This window comes from Teleopsis dalmanni, chromosome 1, assembly GCF_002237135.1.
Source record: "Teleopsis dalmanni isolate 2A chromosome 1, ASM223713v2, whole genome shotgun sequence".
Classification (NCBI taxonomy): domain Eukaryota; kingdom Metazoa; phylum Arthropoda; class Insecta; order Diptera; family Diopsidae; genus Teleopsis; species Teleopsis dalmanni.
The window spans coordinates 112,323,378-112,338,547 of NC_051846.1; the positions used below are offsets into that span (position 1 = coordinate 112,323,378).

At 29.5% G+C, this 15,170-nt stretch overlaps 1 protein-coding gene across 1 annotated transcript; it reads right to left on the reverse strand.

Annotated features, from left to right (window-relative positions):
• Positions 1-3,826: 3,826 nt before the first annotated feature.
• On the reverse strand, positions 3,827-9,154 carry LOC119665572. Its single transcript, XM_038074799.1, is given in 4 exon segments — positions 3,827-3,937; positions 8,220-8,362; positions 8,544-8,711; positions 8,773-9,154. Coding segments are annotated over 4 exon segments (804 nt in total).
• Between the last annotated feature and the right edge of the window lie 6,016 nt (positions 9,155-15,170).

The following is a 15,170-nucleotide window of genomic DNA, read 5'->3' on the forward strand; positions in this document are numbered from 1 at the left end:
TGGGAGATATTGTGATTTGTCCATGATGAATCTTTAGATGTAAACCGTTAGTGCCTATATATAATAGATAAAAATGTTATTTGAAAACTGAGCTCATGATGACATAATTTAGCCATATAAAATAACAAAAACTGTTTATTTCTTAATCAATAAACTAAACAGATCTATTTTGGATGATATAACGTAGAAAAATCAAGTATTCATCTTGGCTGGAATTTCCACCCTGATTCACTATATACACTATATACATCATCTATATTTATTTCAGAAATATGTTGTATGCAACCATACAATATATCTCTATATTAGTTGTAATTATATTCTTTAAGAGTTGCTAAAAAAGCTAACAGTATTTTGATAAGTTATAGCTGCTCCCAACACTACTCCCAACTCTACTTGTGTCACTACTTTTTTGACACAAGTTTTCTGTTTATGTTTTTTTTAATATATAAGAAACGATTGTAGACTCCATATAATAAAATTTCCGAGTTTTGCCTTAATTTATTAACACGAACAGCTGATTTACGCGATCTATATAAATAGATCTATATAGTTCGCGAGTTTTCGTGAGTCATAATAAACCTTTATGTATTTCGTTTTAAAATGTTTAATCGTCTATTTTGGCTCCCTTCGCCAAAAATGTATTCACACAGCAAATCATAATATGATCCTAATTTTGTTTTTGTGATTGCGCTCGTAAGTGAAAATACCGAACGTTGCAACAATATTTATTTTTGTATTTTACTTTTTCGAATTTCAATTGAAATTGATTTTGTACAAATTACAATTAAGTCGTTGTCGGATTTTATGTGGAATTGGATTGTAATTTTAATTTAATTTTTGACGTAGCGGACTGAAGAAGTCGATTGAGTAAAACTGCAATTCAAATTGTATTTAATTGTGCTGTGTGGATATATAATAATCGAACATTATTAAAATAGTTTTTTCTATGATTAAAGATTTTGTTTTTATTTTATTTATATGTGTAATCAATTTTCATATTTCTTTTCTATGAATTGATACATTTACATTATTTGACAATTGACTAGAAATTTTCACACAAATATAAATCACAATGAACGTCCATATTGACGGTGTCTTCTGATGTCTTCCGTAAGCTTCGGACTAATTTTTTTCAGACTAATTTTTACGAGTAAGCTTTTTTGTAGTTCTTAAAATCAAGAGCTACGACTAACATAACTGAATTTTTTTTTATTGTATTTAATAGCCTAACCTATTATCCTAAAAAATGTTAAAAATTAAACTGCAGGTAAATCAAGTTATTATACAAACAAACATCAGTTTATTACGCAATCTACGAAATTGAAAAGTTTTTACGATAAAATATTGGAAAACTGAATAAACTGAATAATTGGTTTTTCAAAAGAAAAATTTGTTAGTGAAATGAATAGGCGATCTAGTTAAATACGGACATGGACTCTGTGACACGGACACGGATGACTAATATTTAATACGAAAATTTTCTCATAGCTCCTTACTTAATTAAAATTTTTAAAAGTTTACTATAAGTAAATTCCATGTAATTATAGTATTTTATAAATGTGCAATGTTTATTATTCCAAATTCTTTGTATTAATCCCATTTTTTATATTGGAATTTATTACTACTAACAGGAACTGATATTTAATGTGGTATTACTAAGGTAAGTTATTTCATTCTATATAGTTTTTATGAACTATGATCTGCAACTTACTGGTCTACTTCTCTCCTAAGTGAATCATTGGGCCTCAATCTGCAACTTAATCTGATCTGCAACTACTATATGGTATCATATATCAAAAATGTTTTATATTTAAAGACTAGATGAGTATTAACCTAAGGTTAATAATTAATATAAACAAATGGATCTGGTAAACAGAATATTAAAATTATGTGAATAAACGATATCGGGAATTGCAAACCTCATTTGAAGTCTCTAAACAGATATAATGCACTAACAATATAGTTTAATAGAGCATATATAGCGTATAATATAGCGAATTTAAATCGATTGTTGTGATTTCGTTTGAAATAAATTGATAGAAATAGTCAAGCAATTACCGAAGATATAAGCAATAATATATCGTCGAAGGTGAAATATTTCAATAAAATTTTATACAAAACCATACTTATGAAATTGAATTAAATTACAGTGAAGGAAATTGGTTCAAAAGTGAAATTTATATAAAGAGACATACCTATATGACTTATAACAAATTAGTTATAATTGTAATCAAATGAGCATCAGTTCGAGTTTAACAGGTGCAATGGGAATAAAAAAGGCTCTGAGCCATGTACTACATTCAGAAAACTTCTACATATCAATTTAAATGTAATTTGAATTTTATTTCCTTCGAAAGTAGTTACATTTAAGATTTAAATGGAACAATAATAAAAGAACGATCTTAAAAGATGTGTATTTTTTGGACAATTCGTTCTGCGATGCGCACCTGCAATATTCATCTCGGCAGTAAAAAAATTGACAAACTCATCAACGGGTTTCACAAGTGAATTTCAATGGAATTTCAAGTTTCGGAACAGTTTCTCGCATTCATCTGTAGTTAGTTTCACAAAGGGCAGGGTTTAGTGTGTGCACGGCATTGTAAACTTGCGTACATAACAGATAAAAGATACAGTTGTAGATACAGTTGTGTGAATCTCAAACAATACCAACGCAGATGCGGATATATACACAGCAAAAATACAGAAAGAAATCTCTTTTCGTCAATTTATGTAATCGCTTTTAATGTGCATAAATACATTAAAAAGAGAAAAATATTGAGATGAAGAGAGGAAAGAAATAAAAAGGAAAGGTCACTTAAATTGCATAATCATTTATTTTTTTTACAGTAAAATTGTTAAATCTAAACTTGCGATTTTGTTCGCTGGGATTTGAAATTATTTGTGAATGGCCGTTGCGAAATATCTGCAATCTTAATTCAACATTACTTTTAAAACATTTTTGAGTATTAAATAAAAATAAGCCGAATCGTGTAATTCACAAGATACAATTACTACGAACTTGTGTTGTTGTGTTTTTATTTAATATGTACTTGCTACCTTACTTATTGCTGATACTTGAACTCTGATTAAAAAAACGAAAAAAGCCTTAATTACACTTTATTTCATATTAAGCTAGACTTTAGCAGCATATAAATACATTAAATTTGGCGGAAATGAAAGAGTTTATTATAATAGAAGTGAGACTTCTATCATAATGGAAGTTACATTCATATAAATACTTTTTAATGTTGTATAAAGTATTAATAATTATTGGTGATATTGGCGATTGCAACTACTATTTTAGAGGGATGTCAATATTATTCATAGATGTTCAACAGAACTCCTGCTCTCATTTACACTTTTATTTATCTACTCAATTTTTGTATAGATATTTTAACGCTGATGAAAACAGTTATAGATATGAACAGGAATACTCTGTGTACCTCTGTGTACGAGAGCATATCAAATTCTAACAAATTCTTTACAAACTATTCACTTTCACAATTTCTGAATACATCCAAGTGTGTCCCTATAATTACTACAATAGTTAATCGATCTATCGTTCTATGTACTAAACCTATATTTTCAAAAATATAAACATGTCTGAACGCAACTAAGAATTAAATTGATAACAGAAGACAGCACTCAAAGAAGTGTCTTAGCACATCTACGAGAGCACTGATTTTTGCTGAGTTATTTGCAGAACGTATAAATATAAGTCGTGTTGGGAAAAGTTAAAAATAAGCTAATTGTAAACAAGAGGAACAAATAACATTGATATATTTACATAAATTTTAATGTCAAAATATTGAAAGTGAAAGTGTCAAAACGAAGCATTTAGCAATTCAATAGGTAAGATACATATATCATCCATAAACGCACGCGCTTTAAACTTAGGACTATTGTCAGATGCAAGAGCAGAAGCAGTGGAAATCTGAGATTTATAAAAAAAATAAGCAAATAGTTACTCATCATTTTAAGTTTTTACATCTCGATATTTGTTTTGTTATTTGTGGTTGGTTTCAACCGTATACTTGCCTATATGCATATATATATTTTACCTTATGCCTTTTAGTTTATTTTGATTTATTTTTACGATGTATTTCTTTCCGCCTATTTCGGCACATATACATTTTTTACAAAGAAAATGCATTTTAAAAACAGAATCTGCAATCTTACAAAAAAAAACCAGTTATAATTTTTATTTAAATAAGTGAGAGAAAGAGATTTTAAAAAATTTTGATAATAAATATAAATACTTGTAGGTACGTATTAACGTGGCCGCTGATTCCTACGCTCTCGACACCCTCTCGACTAAGCACTTCTAACTTAACTAATAGTTGAACTAATAGTTTAAGACTGACATGCAACAATTCATGAAGTTAAAATATCCTCTATATCCAGAAATCACCCATTCAACAATTTTATTTAAAGCATTTAAAAATATCCTGTGAAATATTCCTATCTTATAGAATTTTATGCAATAAGTACAACTCATTTAAAAGGACGAACTCAAAGACTTGAATCCAAATAATAAATTTTGTTCCAAAAACAACTTGTCATATTGCTTTTCGTACTCCAAAATAAATAAGACTTTTTAAATACAAATTCTTTATTGAAAATATACAAACCCAAAATATGGTTTATTCCGCAAAAGTTGACAAACGCCCAACAAATGCTTTCATCGATCGACACTTTAACCCGTTTAACCCGTGACTAGAGATCACGCACTGTATTCAGTTGATTTGGTTTTAAATTTTCAAAAAATGCATTTGATGAGGGAAGGAAAATTGATGGCCTTGTACCGCGAATCCTAATAGACAATCATTTCAGACTCAATAAGCGAGCTTCAGTTTGTCGACTTTACGGTAGATCGATATGTGTTAAAGCCCTTTTTACTTTGGAATGTGGAATTTAAGAACAAATATATGTCTTACGCTAATTTCTATTTTAAATTTAATATCTCGACTTTAGGTTAAAGCTGTCTTTAGAACACTGAAGAACTGAATTCGGACAAAAGTCGCAATATTGAAAATAAAAATTAGTGAAAAATAATTTATGTTTTCCTTATTTATAACTATAATTTAAAGTAGTTGGACTCATAAACCTCATACAACACTATATTAAAACTATTTTTTTTTTGTCATAAAATAATAAATATAAAGTATTTATTTATTCTTAGCATGTAGTTTATATCTAATGCATTGATTTTGTACATAATGCAAAAAATATCTCTTTGAAATTTATTTATATATTTATTAACTTAGATTGGGTGAGAATTGTTTGCAAATCTATCTTTTATATAAATATTAAATATTTTTAATACATCACAAAGTTTTAATAAATAATTCTATTTAAATTGAACAGAATTTATTAAGAGGGTTTAAGAGGTGCAAAGTTGATTTATGTGCCAAATTTGTAAAATATAAATATAAGAAAAGCAAAAAATATTTAAAAATATAAAAAATTATAAAAATTATAAAAATATAAAAAAACTGTCTGAACAATTATGCTGGTACCTATTTAAGTTGCTAGTTTACCACTGACGGGTTAAATTGGTTAGAGTGTCAAGTCAACAATCAGATTTGCTAAGAGGTCAGATTCAGCATATGTAATAAATATTTTTTATTTCAACCTTTAATTATTAAAGAATTTTTCAATATTCTTCTAATAACTATGGTATTGATAAAAAAGTAATAGATAAATATTAGAAGACATTATGACTTCTGCTTAATTTCCATGCTTCGTTATGAGAGCAAAAGAACTGTTTCCAACTATTGAAGAGGAAATCACTGATTGTGATTATTTCACTGTGATTTAAAATGTGTTCAATTTTGTGAGCAATCCTATAAAAATTCAGCAGAATACAAATCACAATAAAAACAGAAAAATATTAAAAGCTATTCCATCAAAATTTTTCATACACAGCTTATATGTCTAAATTGAGATTGATAGAACAACATTTAAAATTTTTGCATTAACGATGCAAATGGTGTTTCTTACTCAATCATTCATTTACAACTTCCTCATGCCCGAATACCTATTGAACCATGGTTACAATGGTAACCACCACTTATGAGGCCGCTTCTCATAACAGTGGAACCGATCGGTAATACCCTCACTCCTTTTTGTAGTTTGTCTACAAACTTGTTTCTCTGTAACAAGATATTTAAGGTTTTAGTTGGATTCTTTTTATGTTGTGACTTTCTTATAGCTCCTGAGGAATACCTTCTCAACTGATATCCCAGTCCACCTTCGAGCATTAACCAAACCCGATTAACTGATGCGCGATTCTTTAACATAACCCGTTCCAATTCCCTTTGGAACTCACCCTAAGTTTAAGTTTTAAACAAACATTCTTTCCGCATATTTTGCAAAATGTAAAATGAAGCTCAGTTAATATTTGAGCTATTAACACACTCATATAGCTTGTTGACAGACAGAAGTAACTTGGAATAGTGCTATCTCCCAAGCACAATTTCATTCCACACGTCAAATATATCAAAAATATGATATTTTTGATTACTGCATGCAAAAGGAATATATTTTCAAATATTTACTTAAGATGTAAATTTGTCAGAGAATTGTTTTATATAGATAATGTGATGAGTTTACAGATAAAAACATTACATATCTGTCAAATAGGATTAATTCGTACTTTAAACTTCAACCTGCTTAGTGAAAAATGGCTAAGGTCATAAAGATTACCAAAAATTTGATGACCCGCCAAACGAACTGTTTCATATAGAAAACTACTGCAATCCCTATTGTTACAAACTATACAATATGAAAATATAATTCCTTCCTACCAATTTGGATCCCGCAATACTGACACAATAGTGCTGTATATAGTTATCTTATCTGGAAGATCGTTTTTCAAGCGAAAAACGTGAAAATGTTTATTCTGAATTAAGAAAAATAAACTCTGGCGTGTCAAAATAGAAAACAAACTTATGTTGTATAAGCAATTCCAAAAGCCCATAGAGATTCCAAATTCACCAATAGTGTTACGTTGGTTCCAGCCGTTACCAATGTAGCGAAAGAATTCGCCAAACAACATACACAACTATCGCGCCTTTTTAATGGTAAAGCTTCTGTAACACTCCAGGAAAACGTTTAACGGCGACGGCTTAAACAATCAACTGCGCTGAACCTTCTGGGATACCTTTTTGATATACATATATGTACTATATACATATATGTATGTTATGTAAGCTTCATTTTTTGTTTTTGCTTAATATAACCAAAAAGCGTACAAATCAGCTGCTCCAACTAAAGAGAGAACTGCTCAGTGCTACGGTATCGGTGCTGACGGGTCATTGTCTAATAGGGAGGCATGCTATGAGACTGGGTCTTCCTTATAATGACCTTTGTCGAGGTTGTGGCTCTGAGGACGAGGAGGAAACTGTGTTTCATCTCATGTGTCAGTGCCCATCTTTAGCCAGAAGAAGATCAAAAATCTTGGGGGCCCCTTTTCTGACTGATCTAACTGATCTGTCATCCTACAATGTGAGGGACCTAGCTAGATTCATAGAACTGTCGGGCTGGTTTTCTTTCACCTAATGGGGGAGTCGTTGCCTCTCTGTTGGGCGTTGGTCGTATACAGATCACTTTATCTATATACGAACATCGCTCTTTCCTTGTGGTACCACAACGGGCCATTATTTGTGCTTAAGTGGGCTTTTTCTTGGTAAACAGGGCCGCCACTCCAACCAACCAACCAATATAACCAAACAAAATTGCTTGTTCGTATGTCTTATAGATGTTACAATTATTAGGACCAATTTATTTCAATTTAAGAATCGTTATATTAATATAAAATGTGATTATTTAAAAGACTTGCGATTCAATAATACGACACTTTCAATTATTTTAGAATGAGTTTTATGTAATGCACTGATATTTCGTGTTTACGTAATAAGTATATAATTTATACAAATAATAAATAAAAATTTATTTAATGGGCTTATAATATTAAAAGAGCAATAATTATTTGCGCTTGCAAATTGTAGCTTCCATAATAGAACATAAGAGCCCATCGAGCAGCACATGTAGTACGAAGGCACACACGTAAACTACTAAGATACATCCAAGCCACATAACAAACTGCGAAGTATCAAAATTAAAAACAACGCATGCAATAAATAAAAGGCAAGAAATTATTTACAATATTTAAGTTTCGAAATTATTGCTTTCGGATTTGGCTCTAAACTTACTGTCTGTCCGTTTGACGTATAAATCGGTGCATCTGCGGTAAATATAAACAGCCTAATTACGATGGGCGCAATTATCATACAAATTGGTGATAATTTCTCAAGAGCCGAAATATATTTAGATTTACAGAACATCGATAGAAAGCCTATAAGATTTTAATAGACATAAAATATTCGTTAATTATTTTCGTTTTTAGAAATATTAATAGTCATCATTATTACATTCAAGCATAAAGATTTACTTTTCTCCTAAATAGACGTAGTAATTATATAAGTGAACATATGACTACTGCAAACCCGAAAATCTTTAAGCACAGTTTTACTTACGTCCATTAAACATAATAACACTAGTAAGTGTTAGCCAAAGCAAAACTAATGACCATATTGTATGTGTAAACGTTACTAATGTAATCCGTACTATATGATCCACATATCCCAGAATCATCTCATAGCCAAAAACGATTATAATAAGTGTTAGCAGACAAGCAAACCAACCTTAAGTAAACATATACATTATCAATTATCTTTACAATTAAAATAAATTCCGTCTAAGTACCGCAAATGAGTAAAATTGAATTAATTTTAATTTTGTCATGAGTTTTACTTAAAACATATCCTAAACATATACCCATAAGATATGGTGAAACGCGTAAACAAATGTTATCGAAAACTATGTTGAAAGTGGTCAATTCGTAGAGTGTAGAAATGCTATAGAGTCATAAATTTAATTACAAGAACTTAAAAAGAAAACAATTTCTCGCTGACCTGCTCTGAGGGTATGGCCTTAGCTCCCAAATTGATGCAGCAAAAACTGAGAACAGTAGAGATACGCAAGCTATTGCGAATGCATACCCTGGATATATTTGTGCTAATAACAGCACAAAGCAGGAAACAATGAATAATTTTACCTCGAGAGATATGAACCAAGTCCATGGCATGCACTAGAATATTTGAAAATTTTAGCAATATGACAAATGATATACCTCTTTTTTAACAACCCGTTCCGTTAATGGAAAAAATGTGTCCATATAAAAGATATTGCTGAATTTTTGCTGTTCACAATTGATGTAATCCAAAGAGGGAATTTCCAATGCAATATTGTTGTGAAGATACTGATCCAAAATAAGTTCCGCGAGTATGCAAAAGAAGTAAGAGCAAGCTCTACTGCAAGATATTAGAAACAAGGTTATGTTAATATAGATAAAAAAAATAGATATAAATACTCGGATGAAAGACATACACAAATATTTTTTTTAAGATTAATTTGGACACATAATGCACGTCCACAAATACGTTCAATCGTTTAGTTGGAAAACCTTTAAGAAATATAAAAGCCAACTTGTATCCACTGAAAAACAAACTTGTGTTAACTATCATTCAGAAATCAAATTTTAAATACAGCAAACCTTATAAAAAAATATATGTCATATATATATTTGATGTACTTAAGAATAAAATTTCTTTGGCGTTTCATTTCATTATTGAAATTGTTTGACATAAGACTGACTTCAGTAGCAAGATGAGCGTATATAAAAAGTGCTGTGAAGACCACAAACCAGCTCTCACCAGGCTCACTTTCATCTCGAAATAGATTTTTCATAGTATTATTTATAGATAGCGTAGCTAATATTTCTTCACAAAAACAACTGCGTTTATTTGTTAGACTCGCAGACTTTTTTTCTTAAATATTGGACAGCTGCATTAATGACTTCTTTAAATATTTAATGTAGAAATTTACCAACTTTATTCAAATTTGAGTTCCTCGTTGTGTTGGCACTTTTAAAATTCGTTGAGGATTTGTTAGGATCGACTAAGTGTTTAACATTAAGGTATAATGTTCCTTTGCAATCTGTTGTTATATTAAGATTTTCTTTTATGTGTATTTTTTGAAAATGAGATCCAGAATATCGCCTTAACAAATAAATAGTCCCATAAAAGCACAATGAATTGGTAATCAAGATTCTGTAAAATTAGCATTTTAAAAATTATTGCAAGATTTCAGAAAATTTCTTTTGTTAGATGTGATTCAAAAGGATTCAGGATCAAAATGTGTCATTGCATTTATCCCTCTCGTAAATCTTTTAGCCCCTAAATAATCTTTAGTTTCGGAAAATCAAATTTAAATATATGTTAGAATAATAATTTTTTGTGATAAAAATAATATAATTGAAGCCAATAAAATTAAGAAAATCTTGAAGAACGGACTACTACTTTCGAAAAGCCGATAGTTTACTTTACTCCAGTTCAATATTTCTCTTAAGATGTGTTGTTGTAAATATCAATTCGACGGTTTACAGATTAATGAGCTATGAAATCAATTACTGTTTAATGAAAAATCACTAGCGATATTACTTTTTTATCTTTCTAAGGCATTGAATAAGGCTTAAGTTAGAATGAATATTTTCAGTGATTTAGTTTTTCTTTTAATTTAAGTGTTAAGAGTTTATTTTGAAAGTTGCTTAAGTCCATTTTCCAAAATAATTAAGTTAGCTTGTAGGTAAATAGTAATAATTTTGCAACTCATTCTAAATGTTACAATTATTCTGATTTAAGCTTTATTCGCACATTCTCAGGCCACAATACATAAAACGCTGAACTTGCAATAATTACTTCAAGCACTTTGGGATGCTGCGGATGCTGCGCCGCTGTCAGATACAAGTGTACTTTGAACATTGAGCGACCAACATCGGACAATAAAAAGCAAATTCAAATATTTAAATTGTGACTTCGAGTTTTTAATAAATATACATATATACATAGGTATGATTAAAATAGTCGCAAGCTATTTCAATATTAACATTGGTGTTGTTCATCTCAAAACAAATTGTCAATTATATATGTATTTAAAATCACTAACATTTTGTAAACGAAAATATTTTGGATAATGAAACGATTTTTGTCATTTTATTTATTTTGAAAGTTTCAGATGAATTTAAAAAATATTAAACAATAAAATTTAAAGAGATTAAGTAGTATTGTGTGGTCTCAATTATACCACACAATAGACCGTTGTAGAAAAATTTTCACCTTAACATCTTAACCTTAGGGGTTACAATGCACGAATAAAATGTGCTATGCGAAAAATAAAAAATTTTCTGAAAAATCTATAAGATCATTGAAAGCGAAAGCATTTAATGAAATTCGTCAAATTCCACCAACAAGCGTTCAGGACAAAATAGGAATATGAAAGTAGCTTTGATATATTTTAAGACTGTCCAATGTAATGAAAATAATGTATATGCCCATTAGTTCCTGTTATAAGGACGGTGCATTCATTTATTTAGAAAATTTTAGATTTAGAAGATTCAAAAATACTGACGGACTATAGGTAAGTTGGTCAAAAATATTTTGAATAAACTATGTATATATATATATAATGTATGAGATTGCACTATTCAAACCTCCGTTATTACCATCGCATCGAAAAAGACAAAGAGACAAAGATCACTCGGCGTGCTTAATTAAAGTATTTAAAGGTTTTTAAATCAGTCCAACTTACGCAAATTGGAGAAAAATGGTTAACTACCATTTCTTATTATTTTAATATTTTTGTATGGCAACAATTACAAAATTAATTATTTTGTTAAAAAATGTTAATTAAATTTATTAAGTGGAAAGTCCTTCCCTCCCGTAGAGTCCCAACAATAAACACTGTTATTAGATACCATTATCTATAGTTTTATAAAAACACAAACCCTAATATGTATATCTCGACTGACACTTAACTGAACTTGTACTGGTTTCAAAATAAACGGCTTGTTGCAGACATATGTTGTGGGAATAACGAAATACTCACATTAAAACGTAGAAATTAACATCTTGTAAAACGTTATAGTCGTTGCTGACAATTCTATGCGAAAGATATGTATTGTTTCTTACCACATGGTTGCTCTGAAATAAATAAACTTCCAATATTTGTTTCAAGTCACTATTCGTACATGACTGTGGAAAACAAATTAATTGCTCGAATTTAATGGTCTGAAAACAAAATCACAGCATCTTTAGTCGATTTTTAAATATACAGAACATTTATAAAACCTTATATGAATCCTCACTCACGATTTCCAATAAATACTGACCAATGACAGTATGAACTGCAAATGGCACTACGGTGGAATTTTGTAGTTTATCTCCATAGTTAGACGTATTAAGTCTATTTTCATACAAATTTAATAAATTTCGACACGAACTAGGGCTTTGCATACGGAACCGTGCACTGGTTAACCCCAAACTGCCACCTCCATAATATCCACTTGCATCAAATACTGGAAAACCATAATATATGTTAATTTTTATATTTATTTTGACAGTTTTCTACTACATTTTATCGCCCAAAGCGTTCCGACACGTAAACCTTCCAAATAATTATACATGTCCTTGAGGCAGTTGATCGAGACATTCCAACCCTTATCATTAAACTCAAAAAATCTTATTGTAGCGTAAGGAGTAAAGTTCTCAAATATGTAACTAACGCTGGTGATGACTGCTGCATCCTGATTTTGTAGGCCACACAGCAGTATTATACAGACCACATATAGCATTTTATGTTTATGGTATGCACAATGTTTCGAATAATTTTGTAGGCTTTGAAAGTCGCTTTTTCTTTTATTTAAACTTATACGTCTACGCATTTCAAAAGTAATTGCAAAACTGATTCAATAAATTTCCTGAACCAACTACAGAAGACTCAAATTCAGTTCTCGTTTCTTCTTCGTTTTTAACATAATTTCCAATTTAAATTCGCGTAAAACGTGTACCAATCGTTGAGAAATCAGAGTAAATAAAAGTGAAGTTGAAAAGTTCGTGACTTCAGTGTTCATCTTCTCATTTTTCTTCCGTGAAAACTAGCAAATGGAAATAAAAATCAAGGGGGCAAGGCTTTCTTTTGCTAATAACTATTTACCCGCTTTAAGAAATTTTGCAAACATGATCTTTCTACTTTGTGTACCAGCGGGAACGATTTTCTTTATTTGCTGCAAAATGCAATTTTCACTAACTTTCTTAGCTCGAAACGAGAATAGAAGAGATGATTAGGTTCGGCACTGAAACAAATTATGCTAGACTCATTTAATTTTAAATCATCAGTTCAGCATAAATTTTAATATAAGTTTTCTTATACCTATATTTATTCAATCCAGATGCCTCTTGTATGGAATTTAGATTTGAACTGAAATTTAACTAAGATCTATGATTAATATATGTTGAACATTTCGAAAATTGAATTCCATTGATTTCAAATATCCAGACTCAAATGATTTCCTTTTTTGATTTTTACTTTTCTCTCCAGAAACTGACGTAAATACCCGTTTTGAATTGAAACCCTTTAATTATATGTTCCATTCAATAGTACCATCAAGAAAATACATCAACATAATAACTAATTGCATTTATTTTATTTAATAACAAATATGTTATCACTAATAATTAATTAGTCGTAATAACAATGAGTACAAATTATTATCTCATAATTTATTTAAAATGTTCCATCTAAATACTTTCCATATGTCAAAGTACTAGACTTAATAATTGTCTTTTAAATTTATTTTAATTATTAAAATTTCGTTATTGTCAATTTAAATAGTTAACATTCATATTATTATAAAATTAATTTATTTTTAAACACTTAGTAAGGAACAAAGAATGAAGAAAAATAAACAGTTAAAAATATTTTTAATACCTAAATCAAATCACACTAAGTCTACAGTACGGATTACAAGTAACACTGTGCGACGCTTAACTCTCTTCTTTGATTTTCTAACAGTTCCAGGTTAATTTCTAACCACGTAGCTCAAATCTACAAGGCGTTTTTCTTCTAGACCTGTAGGTCTTTGGTAATAACGAGTTGAAGCTCAAAAATTTAGATTTTATATTAATAAATACTAATTTCGTGTTGTCAGGAAACTTGCTACAAATAAAAAATCATATTTAAATTAATAATCTTTTCCCGAATCCCTCTCCTCTTCCCGCTCAAAAAGAGGAATTTTGCAAATATTTCTTAAAATCATTTTATAGGACAAAAAAAAACTATTTTTGAGAAATATTTAAAATCATTCCTCTTCTCGAAAGCAAGGAAGATCAATTTGGAGATGGACATCTAAGATGGAATTGCTTGTCTTTTTTTTCGTAGCAAGTTTGCTGAAAGCACAAAATTCGTATCACTTAAAAAAAACAAATTTTTTTATTTGCCCCTTATTAAAATCTCCTTTTCGAATTTTAATCCCTTCTTAACGGAAACCGAGATGTTTAGGAGAAAATTGGATTGCAGTTTTTGAGCTCAGCAACATGAAATCAACCTAAAGCTGGTAAAAAAAAATACTTCATTTTTCGCACAGTGTAATTAACAATACCTAGACTCTTTGTTTCAAAAAGAAAAATCTTTCAAATTTAGCTTGCACAATGTTAATAGTATTTTAAGCATTCGTAGCTATATTTTATTAAATTAACAATCTTCACAGCATTCGGCAATGCCTACGATAATAATACTTAAAAGAACAAATACTTTCACAAGATAGAAAGGATGTCAGTTATAGTTGATTTCATTTTAAACACAAATTAATAAAAATCTATCGCTTATATACAAAATAATTATTTTTTGTAATTACTGAAAGTGTTTTAATTACTAAAAAACTATTTAAATTAAAAATATTGTGAAATTAAAGGTTTTAAAAATTATTCCTGTAATAGTTCGTTCACACTGCTTTGTTTAGCACAGTTCTTTTAATTTAATCGTATGCCGAACCCGGTTCGGTTAGGAAGAAACCAAATGAAAAACGGTGAAAAAATCAAGAGCAGCCTTAAATTCGATCATTTGAAAAAAAAATGGAAGCTTCAAAATTTAACTTAGAGCATATACACAAAATAATGTACAGATTTTATTGGCAACAAAAGTCAAGTAATTCTTTAGAAATATTTTCATACATCTTATATGTAAAACTTGATTTTATAATGTAAGGC